Source organism: Mytilus trossulus, chromosome 1 (genome assembly GCF_036588685.1).
Source record: "Mytilus trossulus isolate FHL-02 chromosome 1, PNRI_Mtr1.1.1.hap1, whole genome shotgun sequence".
In the NCBI taxonomy this organism is placed as follows: Eukaryota; Metazoa; Mollusca; class Bivalvia; order Mytilida; family Mytilidae; genus Mytilus; species Mytilus trossulus.
In genome coordinates this window covers 44,092,431-44,110,419 of record NC_086373.1, presented here as the reverse complement: position 1 = coordinate 44,110,419, position 17,989 = coordinate 44,092,431, and the positions used below count along the sequence as shown (strand labels likewise).

General features: G+C 31.9%; 1 protein-coding gene across 4 annotated transcripts; it reads right to left on the bottom strand.

Annotated features, from left to right (window-relative positions):
* Nucleotides 1–1,288: 1,288 nt before the first annotated feature.
* On the bottom strand, nucleotides 1,289–17,385 carry LOC134725246 (ETS domain-containing protein Elk-3-like). 4 transcript variants are annotated; one of them, XM_063588920.1, is made up of 5 exons: nucleotides 17,179–17,385; nucleotides 10,197–10,245; nucleotides 9,305–9,355; nucleotides 7,906–7,992; nucleotides 1,289–4,670 (listed from the first exon to the last, which is right to left on the bottom strand). In XM_063588920.1, the coding sequence occupies exons 3-5, from the start codon at nucleotides 9,312–9,314 to the stop codon at nucleotides 3,676–3,678; spliced, it is 1,092 nt and encodes a 363-aa protein (XP_063444990.1). In that variant the 5' UTR covers nucleotides 9,315–9,355; nucleotides 10,197–10,245; nucleotides 17,179–17,385; the 3' UTR covers nucleotides 1,289–3,675. The 4 variants fall into 4 exon arrangements, with proteins under 4 accessions (XP_063444990.1, XP_063444999.1, XP_063444981.1 ...); XM_063588929.1 differs by lacking the exon at nucleotides 9,305–9,355; XM_063588911.1 differs by lacking the exons at nucleotides 9,305–9,355; nucleotides 17,179–17,385 and adding an exon at nucleotides 16,244–16,303.
* Between the last annotated feature and the right edge of the window lie 604 nt (nucleotides 17,386–17,989).

Below are 17,989 nucleotides of genomic sequence, written 5' to 3'. Positions count from 1 at the left end.
TTACAATTATTTCATATTTAAGCCAAAGAGTTGACCTATTGGTTGAAGAGAATAATAAACGGACAAAATCAAGATAACTAAAACATGATTGGCCAATAAACCAGAAAAATCAGGTCCACATCGGGATAAACAGATAGAAAATGAGTTCAAGGTCAGATGAAATCGTCAAACAGACATGCACATGCACCTGACACTCATTTAATACACCAAACATAGTTGCACTTTTGCTTATATTATCTAACAAAAAGACTACATAGGAATACAACATTAACCAGTGAACTGTAAAAATGAGTAAAATGAGTTAAATGTGAGTCAGCAATACTAGTATATCCATACAACAAACATAGTTGAACTATTGCATACATACAGTATTTATAGAATACGGACAGGAAGCACCTAGATACATTTTACAAGGACAGTTTATCTCTTACAAATGCATGTGTGACACACAGAAACTTCGTAACATACATGCACATATGATTATATATACTGATTATATATACAAGGTACGAAGTATCCAGGTCTTCTACCATCTGAAACATAAAGTGTTAACGCCGTCCTGAGACTACTATAACACTATATGTGTTATAGTAGTCTCAGTGCCGTCGGATAGTAATCCAAGTGTCTGGACAGTGGTATTCTGCTACCTTTAAGTTCGACGAGAGACAAAATCCATGTGAATGAATTGCATATAAGAGGCAGATTTAAACAAGTGCATATTTACATGCACCTCACGGCAAATTTTCACCACGAGTTTGAAAAGGGCTTTATTAATACGAACAGCGGCTGAACCATCACAGAAGGCACACAATCTATTTTTTATTTTAGTTACTAGTATATCATATGCATTGTGTGATTTAATGAAAATGAAAATATAGTGCATAAAATGTGCCGGAGTCGATGAGTTGTATGATATTTAAATGTTATATCTTTTCAGTCTGCGGTGAAATGAGAGGATCAGTATCGAGATCTTTTCTGTTACTCGATCGGAGATTTTCAGTGTCGTTGGTATACAAAATGAAGTAACTACCAGTTTTAAAAATATTCTTGTCTTTTAATAAGAGGGAAAATATAAATTATACAATAACATGTAACAAATCTATAGTCTCAAAAAAGCCTGTTTTCCGCATTTTGGCACTGCAAAGTGCTATAATGCTATAATATAACAATTATATTAAGTCCCAACAAAAATCCTCAACCTTTTTAGGTACACAGTTTGAAAATATATTTGGCCTTGTCAAAAATCAATTAAAAAAAGTTGTATCGAGCGCTATTTTTTTTTGTCTTGGGACAAGATAAAGAGTTGTATCACTTGTTTATGTAGGAACACCTATTTCTTATTCCTGTAGCAAGTTTGTTGACACAATTTGGAGACGAAAACATAAATGGATTTCGAATATTTCAATACGGTTTTCTGGGTTTATGTAGAACTTACAATCGTCATTTACGCAACCATCAATATCAATATATTAATTATAGAATCTTTGCAGGCAACCACTATAATATGTGAATATATAAAGTCCCTTCAGTCAGAGATATGAAATTTGATGCCTACTGATCAACATGCAATGTTTGTCAAAATTTCCTAGACTGACACCATCAAGCTTTTTCATATATAAATATATAATTGCTCTAAATTTCAGAAAAACAATGTTAGAACTGCATTGTTCTTCCCTCGAGTTGGGACTCATGCTATAGGGATATAGAGACAGCACCACCTACACTGGGTGTAACGCTCTTGGCCACTGGGCCACCTAGACTAAACCTTAAATTTAGCTTATTTGGCCAAGTGTTACCTTTCCTCGTCAGTATAATTTAGAGTTGTAACACAGTACATGATATATTAGGCTTGAAACTGGAAGTGATTGCACATAGAGGAAAATTTGATTGCACATAGATGAAAATTTGAAACTGGCCTAAAAGAATTCAGAATATGGAATATATAATGAATCATTCCAATTAACTTTTTTTTAATTTTAGCACAATAGTTTAAGAGCAATGTATTTTAGACACGACTGGCGTCATATCATGACAACAGTTTGCACTGAACTTTGGTCCGTGTAAGATGATCTCATGATTAAGGTCAGCAGTTAATTAGCATTTTTTTCAACATCATAGACGTTGGAGTCCAAATGGTTATTTAATGAATAAGCCAGTAAAACTGTTTTGATTGTATGTGTATAATTGTGCAGCACCTACCCTCAATCTATTAAGAGTGAGTTAGATTAATATTTCGCAAACTACTGAACTGTCTGATCCTTATTTGTCACCCGTAATCGGAGCGTTGATAAAGCAAATGATATTTGATGAAAAAGGTTTCAGTCATTGGAACATGGTCACTACGTTAGGGGAGTATTTTCAGCGTGAAATGATTTTGAGAAAAAATATAAGAAAGAAGGAAGACCATGATGAGCCATAATCTGAAATTGAAAAAAAAATAAAAAAAATATTCAATTATTTCATTTAGTTTTATCTATAAATAAATAGGATGATCTAATCTGAACTCTTGTAGTATAAAATTTTCAGCTATCATATCAGTGTAATGTCATTAACAAATTAAAATCATAAACATTTTTTTCTTAAAATAGATTTTCTACATAGTTTTAGGCAAAATAAAATATCAGCCAAGGCCCTACCATAAAAGAAATGTTAAATACATTAACATCTTTAATGAAGACATCGTTTAACAAACTTGTTTTGTGGTAAGGCATTGGCTATCATATAAGCATAAATGGCAAGCTCTCAAAGTAATACTATTTTGGCAGTACTTTTGCAATTCTGCTTTAAAAGCCAGACATTTAAGCCTTGTGAAAAAAATATCCAAGGCAGAAAACTAAATTTCTAAGCCAAGAATTAAAAGATAAAACATATTCAATGTTTGACCAAATTGTCAATATAGCGTAGAGCATGAATTTTAAGAAATATTTTTGTCTGGTACCTTTTTTTAGGTATTTGAATTCTTTGAAATATTTCAAAGCTTATATCATATTAGATCATATTGACTCAATATAAAAGCAGGGATATTTCGTATCAATTTCACACAAAAAATATCCCTAAATGCAACTGACTCATTGTAGTTTATTTTGTTTTTTTTACATTGAAATACAATGTAGTTCATTTTGGATTAAATTTTTATTTACATTAACAGTCAATATAATAATAAAAGTGAATGAATAATCGGGGAATTCAGATATGGAGAAATTTTAACTCTAGTTAACATTTGGAATGTTCACCTTGTATGAAGGCAATAATTGTATAATATTTGTGACTCTAGATAATTAAAATTACAGAATTTATAACTTGTTATATAATAATTAATTGCAACCAATGTAATGAATACAGCTATCTGAAAGACTCTTGTGAACATCGGAAAAAGACTGAAATGAGTTATTTTGATACATGTGTTTTAGCCAGGCACTTAATTAATTCGCTAAAAAATACCTATATACTTAACAAATACATTGTAAATATACTTTCAATAACTAGATTTGCTTGTTCGAAATCTGATCAGTGTAAAAAATAGAATATAGAAAAAGCAAATGTTAAAGTATAAAAACATAAAACACGCGCGTCACATCCTTAGAGGAATAAAGTATATAAAACATTTCTAGCGTGATAAATTTTCAATAGCACTTGGGGATTGTAAGTTATTTACACCAACATATAAAGTTATAGTCATAGTACACAAGACATAGTCCTTGTAGGCGAAGTCAAAGCTGGCGTGGCCAACGATTCTACATTTGAAAAATTAGATGGTGCTGCCATCGGAGATAATGTCATTGTAGTCACCGGGAACGTTGGAAACTGGAAAGCAGATGCAGAGCAAACCCTTGGGCTCATTGTCGTTATTGGACTAAGGGAACTCCAGAAATGTAAAAATGGAGTTCTTGGTCCAATCATTGGACTAGGCTGCACTAATGGCGAAACGAATTTTGGACTTGCAGGTATAAGAGCACTTAAGGATGATGAAAATATTGATGATGTCATACTGTTAATTTCACTGAATGACAAGGGCACCGGTTTCGGTTTAGAAGAATTTACAACTAATGACAGTTTACTCCCTCCATTCATTTTATGTGTCACAGAATCACTTTTCGATGTTGATAAATTGACAGGTGATGGCGATGGTGAACAAGATGGAACCCTTGTCTCTGATATACTTGTGTTTCCGACCTCCATTACAGTATGAGGTATGGGACTAGGTGCTGTTGTATCGGGCTCTTCCTGTTTAATCCATAACAAGTTTTGAGTATGATTCGGTTGTAATGCATGATTTGCTGAAGATTTTAATTCCATGGGGTTATACGAAGCAAAATGTGGATATACTTTTTGTCCATATTCTTGTGCCAATGTTTCCATCTTCACTTTAAATGGCACTTTGTTTTCTGTCTTCACTATTTCTGGAAATGAAACAAATTTGTACACAAATTTTTGTCCCATTACTTTTTTAATTATATTTTTGTCATAATAATACCTTAGTGCTCGACTAAGTTTGTCATAATTCATGTTATGTTTATTCTTCCGCAATCCCCATAGTTTAGCAACTTCTTCTGCATTTATAAGCTTAAATTCACCTTCATTATTTGTCCACTGAATAATCCGACTATGTTGATTACTGATTAACAATTCCAAAAGAAACTGCCATAATGTTATACTATTTGAATCCATAGCTGAAAAACAACAAAATTCGGAATAAGCATTGACAATGATTGAGTAATTTCAATTTATGTTAAACTATATGTATGTTAAACTATATTTCTACAAGACTAAGGTAAAACATTCTGAAATTAATATTTAAAGTTTGTCTTTTTCGTTAAGAGTCGTGTTTGTAATAATCTCAGTAGCTCACTTGATGCTCAACAACATTACAGTAAATACCTTTTTAAAAAACCCTTTATTTCATCACATTAACAGATCTGTATTTTGAAACAAACAATTTGACACCTACAAACTTTTACACAAATTTTGTGTAGCTCAAGCTACAAAGATATTTTTTGTCATGCATCCGATTTCACCTAGATAGATGCACACGCCCGATGAAGCTAATTTGTTTAGCGAAATATTGCGTGAATAATATATAAAATATAACAACTAATTTTTTAACACTCATTAGTGTGTTAAAGTTACATTCTTAGACACTTATATATATATAAGTACGTCTGAGTCAGCTCTAGATTAAAACTGACGAGGAAAGGTAACACACGGCCACCGAAAGCTTTATTATTGTGAAGCCCAGGTGGTCGTGTGGTCTAGCGAGACGGCTACAGTGCAGGCGATTTGGTGTCACGATATCCCAATAGCATGGGTTCGAATTCCGGCGAGGGAAGAACAAAATATTTGCGATAGCAAATTTACAGATCTAACATTGTTGGGTTGATGTTTAGACGAGTTGTATATATATATACATATATAAGTACGTCTGAGTCAGTGACAACTCTACAACAGATTACATTAGAACTCAATGAGCCCTGGGTTGTGGCAGGGTTACTGGAGATCGACTCGATATCCCGGATGTTATGACGTCGATCCAATAAAATTTGAATGTAAACATATTCAGAGTAGGGGCCTTGTATTTCCGGTAATTTAGAGTCCTTACTCTTCAAAATTATTTACCGTTCATATGGAACTAGAGTCAGTACTCGAGTTCCATCCGAACTTGGCCTGTATCCATCGGATCGCCATCAAGGAGGGAAGAACCAAAAATTTGCTTCCAGATCTAACATTGTTGGGTTGATGTTTAGACGAGTTATATACATATATCTATAATACTAAAATTACGAAGTCCAATTTTTCAGCCGTCATCACGTAAAAACGACGAATCAAAGAATTCAACTTTATATATCACTAATATAGTACAAAGGTGTAGATTGAAAATTACACCACTCCAGGCCCTTTTGTTTTCCACGTAATTAATATTGCCAATAATTAAGAATTTCCGGGTCGAGTCCGATACCGATACCAATAGTATATTCACCTGTTACCTGTTACCTAATCTGTACGTTCCGCATCTGACAGGCGCACCACCAAACGGTGTATTCAGGGTTTATATGCTATATACACGGGTCATAATCACAGGGTTGACACTACTAAATTGTCAAATAGTAAGAATTTCTAAGATAACAAGACTAAAAATGAGGAACGGTTTTCAATTTGTAAGTGGGCATGCATGACGTTAAACAGCGAATCAAATAATTCATCTTTATTTGTAACTAATATAGGACAATGTTGTTGATTAAAAAATACTCCATTCCAGGACCTTTTGTTTTCCAAATAATTAATATTACCAATAATAAGTTCCAGTTCGACGGGTTCAAACAAAGATTTGAAAGCAGAGAAAAACTGTGTATCTTATAATCGGCATGACTTTATCAGATGACAATACTAATACTAAAATAAGGCTTGCGCATAGTTATATACCTTAATTCAGTCACGGACCCGCGATATCACGGGTGTGTTCTAGTATATACCAAGTTTTCCCAGTCTAAATTATCAATCAGTACACCGACTTCCGGTGAATTTAGTGTAAAGACGTTATAATCATTGTGGGAAAATCATGACCTTGTGCAATGCCAAAATGTATCGACATAAATCCGTGTAATGTATTCGTTCCGACTATATTTTCTATATATATTTGTGATAATCATATTATTAGTTTGTATACAATGAAATGATTTGATATGATTTCAATGGTTTTACCTTGCGTCATTTTCAAAGAAAACAAAAATAAACAATGGAGGATTATTTCAATATTTTTAGGAATAACCTGAAGTACAATTTATAAAAAAATCTTTTTTAACACGTCAGGGTTTACTTTTAAAAATAAATAAATGAATATATATATTAAAAAAAAAACATTCGTGTTATCAATCTGTGCATACTTAAATTTTACATTATTTTAACGTTTTCAATTCGTTTCTCATCTAATCAAATCGTATGATGAATCAGTGTTAAAACATTTTCTCATCTTATAAACAAACATACCAAATTCAACATGTTAAAACTAAAAGTTCGCCATATTCCAAACAAACTTTTACACAAACTAGAGGTGTTCATGAACATAAATCGCAAGAACTGACTGAACAAAAAAAAAACCAGTTGTCTAACGATCGTAATGTCAAAATATGAATGCCTTATTGGTGTATAGGACTAGCAAGTTTTTATGGCATGGCTTTCAATGTATACGGTTTCCCTCCTTGTTGATGACACCTTCAAGTAGCAATGACAAGCCATGTCAAGCTTTATTTGGACATTAATACTGATATAGATAATTTTTCTTTTAAGTCACACAGCATAATTAATCAGTTGACATTTAATATTTCATGTCCAGTGACAAGTTTTACACAACCTAGAACGATTATTTTTTTAAGAGACTAAACGCAAGTAATCTGATTTTAAAAAGTTCTATCTAATACTGTATCTGTCTGCAAGAAGGCATATATAACCGTACAGGGAAGAATTGTTCCAACTCAAATTAACAGTCTGTTTGTTTTTATCCCTTATTTGATGTGTGCTTAGAGGATTAACAGCAAATAACAGATTGGGATTTTCCAGGTCTGAGATCAGACCCACTACTTTTAACACTCGTGTAGGCCATGTTGATATCGTGACAACAAAGGAGGTATGATACTTAAGTATGAGCCTTTTTGGCTGATGTGGCGTAAAGCAGTTAACAATCAATCATCAATCACAATTGTTGACACGTTTAAACAATGACAACGGGCCAAAAGTGGCATAAATTGATCTTTAAAAAAAAAAGGTAAGCAAATACACCTTGTTCAAAAACTTCATTCTTTCAAAAAGTACGCGTTCACCAGTGACCCAGTTAGTTTCCCTGGAGTTTATCAAAAATCGTCTTTTGTTCACTACCAATGACGCAGTTAGTTGTCTTAGTATACCATACATTACCTTTTGTTTGAGCATTGTTGAGGGTAAATCGTTGAGTGAAATGCTCCTGAGCTATGTCGTCGAATGTCATTGGACCCTTTTGTCCATCTGCAAAATAGTGACCACGAAACATTACTAATACTTATATTGTCTCAGCGTCATCTTGTCTTTGTCATTTACAAGTTAGTGAACATTTCCAATGTAATCCTAAAGCTTAAATCAAGTCAAGTTCCATGTAAAATTTCCCAAAAAACTACAAAAACAACGAATAAACTTCACCAATACGCACAAGCAAAAAAATAAATTAAGGACATTCTTTGAATATCTTATATGTAACGAATGATACAGCTGAACCTAGAAATTTAATAGGCTAAGGACCGCCCGATACGCGTTTCTTATCACCATCATCACTGTGTCGTGCATTTGAAAAACATTTGCAGTGAGGCACCATCAAGGATGTTATGAATAAAACACATCCAGTTTTTATGATAAATTGACAAAAAGGAACATATGAATCACACACATCTAATAAGTAATATCTAATTGATAATTCGGAGACAAAGAAGTAAACAACATTAAATCTGATTAATGAAGAAAAGACTCCTGCTGGAGCCTCATATTTGTATAGCTAAAACACAACTATTTAGTTACAAAAAGACGAGGAAATAACTTTGAGAACTTTCAGATGTATACACATGTTATTTTGATGACTAATCTATTTTGAAAGTGTCTAAATTTTTATATACGACAAATGTCAACATAATTCTTTCGTATATATAGTGTGTTAATGCATTTTTTAAAGATGGTTTCTACTATTGAAAATTATTTGACATCTATAAAGCATATTATATAAGATAAGATAGATAAGATAAGATAACTTTATTAGCACTAACACATTGACAATAAATGGTTATGGCAACAAATTAAAGACTAACTACAATAACATATATACAATGAAGGAGTGACAGTGGATATTATTATGAGAGAAATATATAAAAAAATAAATGAGAAGCATATACATTATTACAGAAATCAAGTACCTTTTAATAATGAGTTTCTCACCAACAAGCATTCATTCAAATAGTTGACAACAATTTTTAATATTGTTTGGGAATTACTATTTAGAATTGATATAAGCAAGTTATATGATAAGGAAGGAAATTTGTTGTTCAATAGAACATTATTTAATTTTTTAATAAGGTTATCTCTCTCATATATATCAAATCAACCATAAGAAGAACAAAATGTCACTTTAAAGTTATTTGTATGAAATGAGTACTGAATATACAAACGTATACATTTTTTTTTATCTAAAAGGGTCAAATTTGTGACCGAGACAGCTTTACCCATTTTGCATGAAAATAGGTTCATTTGTAATTGCAGTAACTATCTTTAACCGATTATGCAAAAAAACACTGACCTTTTCTCATGTCTTTTGTAAGGATCACAGTTTAATAAGCAAAAACTTTTCCTGATCAATGAAAATAATTCTATTTTTATATATACGTATATCATTTACTTCATTTATATCATTAAGAATTTTATAAAAGAGTAAGGTTAGCGATCCCATGTATAAACTTTGGTAATATAGATCTACTTTAAGTTCGTCGTGGTCCCCGGTTTTACAGTAAAAATATATTGAGATTTCAGTAGGGTCTCCAAAGCTGATGCCAACAATTTTCCCGGGCAAAGTTGGACTATTCGTAATGAGTGATGCATGTACTTGAATGGTCTGTGCAAGTTCTTTAACCGTAAAAATATAATCTTTATGATACACTTGTGGAATTTGTAAAATGCAACTTCATTTAAGACGAATTAAGTGTCCAAAAGTATGAAAACTTAAATCATCATATATATCTAATGGTTCCTACTAAAAGGAATCGGGCGCTCGTTGATTTTCGTATGAAAACTTAAATCATCATATATCTCATATCTCAAAAAAAAATCCAGTCTTCAGTAAAATACATCTACCGGTATCTCTAGTTTTTTAATGAATGAGTTACACCGAGTGACCCGGAAAAGTCTTATATTCACCAAAGTACAGATCAATCATGATGTCTTTTTAGATTTTTTTTATCAGTTTTATATAATATTTCAATTCAATGTTTTTAAGGAAATCAAATGTTACCTCGATAAAATTTATAAGAAGTTCCTTTGTTAGTTTTTCCGCCAATAAAAAAAATACAGGCAGCAAAGGGGATATTAACCCCAAAAGACAACTGTATAATTCCTTATTTTTTTGTTTTTCTAATCACTTTCTAGTGAACCATAAACCTTCTGTTCACATTCTACTGTACATAAAATTCACTTACCTTCCATTCTATAGAAACTCCGAACTGATAAATTAAGTAAGCTTTCTCTCTAAAAAAAATAATTTTAGAAAATTTTACAAAAATTTGCGGAACAATTTTAATTGTTATATACTAAGGAAGTATTTCATATAAAGTTTGCGATTTCGTATGTCACATGTGATCTGACATTCACTTCCGATAAATGACAGATCAATCAACATATCTAAAATAACCTCATTTTTCTTAGAAGTATATAAAACCTTCTCTGCCAGGGCAGTGCCTGTTTATATTCGTCATTAAATGGCATATAATCTCCTTTTAAGTCCGTAATCAATTCATATAATAGTACACATTTTTACTTATGTTAACACAACCTATTGATATTTCTGAACATGGATTCTTCAAAATTAAAATGTGTCCTTTAAAACATTTAGCTATATGGCATCTCTGCAACACGTTGAATTTCTCGGTCGACGTTCGATTTTTTTTTTTTTTAAAACTCGTTATATTTATTACTTTACAATGGATTGCTATGTTTTTGCAAAATGTATTGTAGCCTGTGAAGACACAAAGTGTATACTAGTGTATTTAACAACGTATAAAAAACCTTTTAAAAATTAAATGTACGAAGTCGAAGACTTCAACTACCTGGTTATTAGATCAACTGGTTTTACTGGTGTTGTGTGTTCTCTCCTGAGGTTCTCTCTCAAAGAAAATGTGATTGAATTCTGAATTTTAATGAAATTTATACTTCCTGTTAGGCACTCTATTTGACTTTTAACCCATAAATACTATAAAAGGTAATTAAATATAACCTATTGGGGTCATACACGAAGAATCTATTGTGAATCTGAGTTCTTGAAACGGTTGCATGTACAGATTTTTTTAGCAAGCACAATTTTAATTGTTTTCTAGGTAAAATATAGGAGTAACAATATTTATCATTGTTATGTAATTAATTCTAGAGTACACTTGTACGATAGTAACATAAAAACTCACTGAGGAAATAAAAACATTTCTGGCTCATAAGTTTCCTTATTTTCGGTGTCTTATAAATAAATTCCCGGTTCAGTAAACATATAAGGAAGGTCAAAATGTTTGCTAAATAAACACAAAATTTCCCTATAAATATTTACTCTTAATTTGGCAAAACGTATCCAAAATTTTAAGCATATATTATTGGTGTCTTTTATACTTGTAATGAAAATATAGTCAGAATATCACAGACAATGATAAAGGATCATATATTTCAAAATTACAACAAAAAAAAGACTGAAAATCTTAAAAAAAAAACAAAAAAACACGAAAAACTTTTATGACAATGAAAAAAAAATTAAAGTGTTGATCCCAACATTGAGTGGCCTGTAATGTAACAAATAAGGCTATCTGGACCATGGCTTTTTGTTATTGTTTGTCTTTGTTTTTCGTAGGAGTCGGTGTATGTTTTGGTCTGTTGTATTGTCCAATATTTTCGGTAACACTATGTTTTATGATACCATACTTGAAATTCGATAATTTTTAAATCAGCGAACACTGTTTTTTTTAGAATAGTCTTAAACACTGGTAATACTTCATACAACAGAAAAGCCCCAGGTATTTTAAAAGACTTTATTAACATACACATTTAGAATAATTAAGAAATGAAATTTCTCTAAATTTGATTTCTTAATTATTTAAAAATTCGTAAGGGTTCCGCGGAACCCAGTGTCTCGCCTACTTTTGCTGTAAATCGCAGGCTCAACAAAAACGAGGAAAAAAATCAATAAAAATATTCATCTTTTGATTGTAAGAAGCTTCTGTTCAAGTTTGGTAAAAATCCAGGATAGTGTATGAATCTAATATGTTTTAAAAACTTTAACTGCAGCCTGTATCAGGGGCGGATCCAGGATTTCCAGTTAGGGGGGGCGCAAATTTTCATTTTCGCCGAGCGGAGCGAGGCGAAAAAATTTTGGAGTTTTTTTTAGGTAAAATTATTGAAATATTCTTCTAAAGAGGTGAAATGTAGATATCTCGAAATATTGTGTGTTAAAATTAGCGAGGAATTAAAGTTTGAAGCTAAAGCCGCCTTAATCCACACCTGACAACAATCTACAGAGAGACGGGCGGACAGACGGACGCAAAGTGAGACGAGACAGATCACAATTGCTCACCTGACCAATATATTTTTCAAATGAAAACTTCTACTTTCACCAGCGATTTTTAATTGTCCTTTCATACTATCTATTTTTTACTTTTTGATTTTCGAAGGTCGTGCCAGACTTAACTGTGTTCGCCACAAACAACTAAAATCAGAATGAGATGCATTTCGCAGTTATATTTATTTTCTTGGGATCCCCAGCATACAGTAATACGGCACAGAATTCGGCTAAATATTTAGGTTGCAAGTGAGAAATAAATATTAACACAGAGATACAATTAATAAACTAACCTTTCGCTTGAAACAGTATTTCTATCTTTCATTACGGATATTATAAAAGAATCTCACCTGCCGACTGTTTTCTCGACCGTGTCATGACGAAATTGTGAAAGTGAGTAAGGGATGTTTTGGAACTTCGATTATCAAACAAATTGATTATAAAAACCGCAAATACAATGCAACATTTGTTTTTACTTTAACTGCTACGTAAAAACCTATTATATTTGTCATCAAACGAAGCTGAGGCTCACATTTGACACCTTCCTTTGAAATTATTTATAGAACTTTAATAAAGCGTAGGTCACTTGGTTAGTAATCACGTTGAATCTGATAAACTGACTGTTTTATATTTTTTGAATGTTAAAAAAGATCGAATGATCTCTTCTGATACTCAAATATGTTGAAGTCAACCCATGCTTTGCAAATTTTAGGGGGGGCGCACGCCCGCCACGCCCCCGCCTAAATCCGCCCCTGTGTATGTTATGTTAACTGGAAGAAAAACTAGGTCCATTTATAATTAAAATACAGATACACAGGTACAAAATATTAACAAAATTTCCATCTAGATACTAACTTTTGATTATAAGCAAGCTTCTGTCCAAGTTTGGTACAAATTAAAAATAGTATAAGAAAGTTATTAAAATTAAAAAAAAAACACACAGAGTGAAAGTGATGTTTCCTGGCAGAAAATCTAAGTCCATTTAAAAGTAAAATACGGAAAAAAAGGATTTATTTTTTTACCAAATTTACTTCTGGATACTATCTTATGATCATAAACAAGCTTCTGTCCAAGTTTGGTACACACTCAGGATAGTTAAAGAAAGTTAATAAAATTTTAAAAACTTTAACCACAGAGTGAATGTTATGTTTCCCCACTGTGTGTGGCACAGAAAACTAAGTCCATTTATAAGTAAAATACAGAAAAAATGGAATTTTATTTTAAAAAAAATTAATTCTGGATACTAACTTATGATCATAAACACGCTTCTGTCCAAGTTTGGTACAAACCCAGGATAGTTTAAGAAAGTTATTAAAATTTTAAAAACTTTAACCACAGAGTGAATGTAATGGTTCCCTGCAGAAAAACTAAGTCCATTTAAAAGTAAAATATGGAAAAAATGGATTTATTTATTTACAAAATTTACTTCTGGATACTATCTTATGATCATGAATAAGCTTCTGTCCAAGTTTGGTACATACCCAGGTTAGTTTAAGAAAGTTATTAAAATTCTAAAAACTTTAACCACAGAGGGAATGTAATGTTTCCCCGCAGAAAAAACTAAGTCCATTTATAAGTAAAATACGGAAAAAATGGAATTTTATTTTTACAAAATTTACTTCTGAATATTATCTTATGATCATAAACAAGCTTCTGTCCAAGTTTGGTACAAAGCCAGGATAGTTTGAGTTATTAAAATTCTAAAAACCATAACCACAGAGTGAATGTTTTGTTTCCCTGCAGAAAAAACTAAGTCCATTTATAGTAAAATACGGAAAAAAAGGAATTTTCTTTTTTACAAAATTTACTTCTGGATACTTACTATCTTTTGATCATAAACAAGCTTCTGTCCAAGTTTGGTACAAACCCAGGATAGTTTGAGAAAGTTATTAAAATTATAAAAACTTTAACCACAGCGTGAATGTTTTGTTTCCCTGCAGAAAAAAACTAAGTCCATTTATAGTAAAATACAGAGAAAATGGAAGAGGGCCCCCCCATGGAATTTTATTTTTACAAAATTTACTTCTGGATACTATCTTATGATCATAAACAAGCTTCTGTCGAAGTTTGGTAGAAATCCAGTATAGTTTAAGAAAGTTATTAAAATTTCAAAAACTTTAACCACAGAGTGAATTTTTGTTGACGCCGCCGACGACGCCGACAACGACGGAATGTAGAATCGCTTAGTCTCGCTTTTTCGACTAAAGTCGAAGGCTCGACAAAAATCCAAAGTTAATAAAACATATCTAAATAGAAATTTTCTGTTTTTAAAATGAATGAACATGGAATGGGTATACAAAAACAAAACTTTGAATTTTTCGAAAAACTGAGGATTTTCTTATCCCAGGCAAAGAGTATCTTAGTCGTATTTGGCACAACTTTTTGGAATTTTGGATCCTCAATGCTCTTCAACTTTGTACTTGTTTGGCTTTATAACTATTTTGATATGAGCGTCACTGATGAGTCTTATGTGGACGAAACGCGCGTCTGGCGTACTAAATTATAATCCTGGTACCTTTGATAACTATATACACTAGTTCTTTAATATAAGCATCGAATATTTTTTTTTTACTATCAAAATGCGGTTCAACATTGATAGTAAAAAAACGTTGAATGTAAATGATATGAACCTGCAGAGTCTTAAATTATAGGACTAGGTTATACACCAGCATAGAAAATACCAATGCTCAGTTACACCCTAGGACGGAAAACTGTGTAAACGGAGATTCTTCATGTGATAGCCTTCTTTAATCGTTTCTCAACTTTTTTAGACTTGTTGCCATGTACTTATAGATCTTGGTAAACTTTGTAGAGAGAATTCTATTAAAGACGTCAATCTTGTTTTAAATTGTGATCTACATTTGTATGAGAACTCGCCTTCTCGTCGAAGTGAAGATAAAAAAATTGTTGCTCAATATTTTCAAAATTTGATTCTAAAGACGTTTGCTGATATAAATAGCTAAATATGTTAATGTGTTAAATAGAATGCTGTCTCGCTAGCTTATATTCCACATAGTGGTCTTTTATTCACTCCTTAAACATGTATGTACATCATGCGATCCATCAGAAAACTGAACTATTGAACATGTCATTCAAAAGTCAACGAACCATGACTATAGTTGACGAGACCTCAGATTTTTCGAAGCAATGAGTACATTTACGGAAGTGCATACACATAAAAAGGAATGAATTCAGGCCACATACTGTTTATCAAACATTCAATCCATACAATTGCATGTCACTATATATGTACTGTCTGATGTACTGTAAGATTATTACAATTAACAAATTTTACTCAAACACGCACAATCTGAATTTAAACAATGTTTTTTTTTTTATCCCGAATATAAATGAAGCGAGGCCATTGAATAAAATGCATCGATGTTCATGCAACTCTGTATACAATGATAGATATCAAAATAGTCCAGTTTACAGACAAAGGTAGTCGTATCTGTCATATAGTTTTGATTGTGATGCTTTAAGTAATACGTTGCCACATTACCTGTCCAGGAAAACGGTTTATTATTTTTCAAAACTCAGACTGACAATCACACTATTTAATTAATTATGATGTGTTTATTTTATTTTATGTTCAAGGATGGATATGATATTTGCCGCTGTGCGTTAAGCAGCCACCATTCAACAAATCTTAAATCGTTTTGAGTTGATATATTGTCGAGCGCATCCTTTGCGTTAACACAGTTAGCTATCAAACTTAAAAGTTAGAGGAGATTTGAAAAAGCTTTCTCAGATTTTTTTTAATAAAAAAAAGCAAATTGAAAAAAACACAAATGTCAGAAATTTTCAAAACAGTTTTCAAACCCACAGAGTTTCTATAGAAACCGTAAATATTCATCAGTGTGTGCTAAAAAGATATAAAAAAAGAGCTAAAGTTGTGTATTTCTGCTATTGTTCTAAAATCAAATTTCATACCATTTCAATGACCACAATATTCCACAGGGAAATTTGTTATGTAAAGAATGTCAATCTACCACTATTCACCACGGTAATGTATAGATCCACTGATTGGAGCCAAAACAAAGGGGAAAACCGAAAAACTGTATTAATAAACAAATTTACTCTACTCCTGGTATAGATATTCCAGGTCAATCCAGGTCTTTTGTCATCACGAACGTACGTCGAAGATGGGGTTTTTATGTGGTCAACAAAAAAAAAAAAATGGTATGAATGTTTTCCGATGAAAAATCAAGATTCCAGAATTTGTATGTTTAGTAATAAAGCATTTAAGCCTTGTTTACCTTTTACCGGCACATTTATCGAAATATTGCAAGGTGTAAAACTGCATAATTTAATGTTTTCGTCGAATTCGTACGGTTAATTCCTCGAGACACCAATTCGTAGTAAACTGCAGGAAATACGTCTGGTAAAAATTACAGAATGACTATTAAAAGAAGGGGAATCCACCTTCATCATCATGAAATGTCATAGTGGCTTTCGTATGCAGACTACAAAAAGTCATTATTATAATAATATCGTATTGAAAAAAAACCCAACTTTTTCAATATCTATGCAATTTAAAAGAAGTGGAATAAAAATAACTTACATAAAATACACCAGTGTAGGTGTATTTTTCCAACAAATGTCTATGTAAAATTTTTATGTGCGGGGGTGTGTGAGGGCATGACAAAGTAGAATTGCGACACACCTGTGAAATATTTGTATCTTCGTTTCATCGTATGTTCTTATGTGTATTTATCAGATTGAGATTTTCCATAGAAAATAATTGTTACGTTTTATTTATTTTTTGTACTATACATATGTCAACCAGGTACCGATAATATAAAATAATGTGTTTTTGTCGAGAGTGCAAGATTTCAGTATACACAAGATTGACCTAATTAACTTACCTTTATAGTGTTTATTCAGGTGGTCAAATTCAGTTTTAGTAAAATTACTATACACGATACAAGGTCAGTGACTGGCTCATGTATTACGGAATGTGATAAAATGACAAAATGGATTCCATTAAAAAAAATCTTCTCTAAAACGATTCGATATTGATGTGACCCGGAAGTTTACAGTGTTTACATATGGAACTCCCAGGTTTACGTCACATAGTGTGACGTCTGCCATTACCTGCAATGACCCCAATACACAACCAATCAATAAATGCTTCCGTGATGAAATATTATTTTTAAATACGTTTCCTTCTTCAATGAACTTCAATAATACGCGGGGAATATTGCGATTTGGCGGATTAACCCTGCAATAAAATGCCAGTAAATAATTAATAGTACTTAATCTGACACACAGCTGTCTCTATTAATAGTTTTGCTAAAATTAATAAAATAAATATTAAAAGCATATTTTTAAAATACCAAACATCCATTATATTTGGTATATATATGGTTCTCAGATATGGTTGTGTACAACTTATATACTATCTTAATATTGCAATTGCTAGAGCTCGTTAGAAACAAGGAGGTTATATCTTTGTTAGAAACAATAATTCTCCTTTCGATAAACCCAGTTTTATAGATAAAAATCCCCTTGAAAAAAAATCACAATTAGTTTTGTAAATTTGAACTTGGAATAAGCGGAAATGTGCTAGTAACATTGCCTCTTGATCTGAGGAAGATTAACCAGGCGCCTTATTGACAGTTTGTTTCATTTCCACACAATCACTTTTATATGAAGACCGACTTTTGAGTGAAACTT

What these genes read in the sequence shown, in the direction of transcription:
- LOC134725246 (XM_063588911.1), bottom strand. An exon ending in GAGTTTCTATAGAATGGAAG is followed by an intron (nt 7,993 to 10,196) that starts GTAAGTGAATTT and finishes ACTATTTTGCAG; the next exon opens with ATGGACAAAAGGGTCCAATG. An exon ending in CAACAATGCTCAAACAAAAG is followed by an intron (nt 4,671 to 7,905) that starts GTAATGTATGGT and finishes GTTGTTTTTCAG; the next exon opens with CTATGGATTCAAATAGTATA.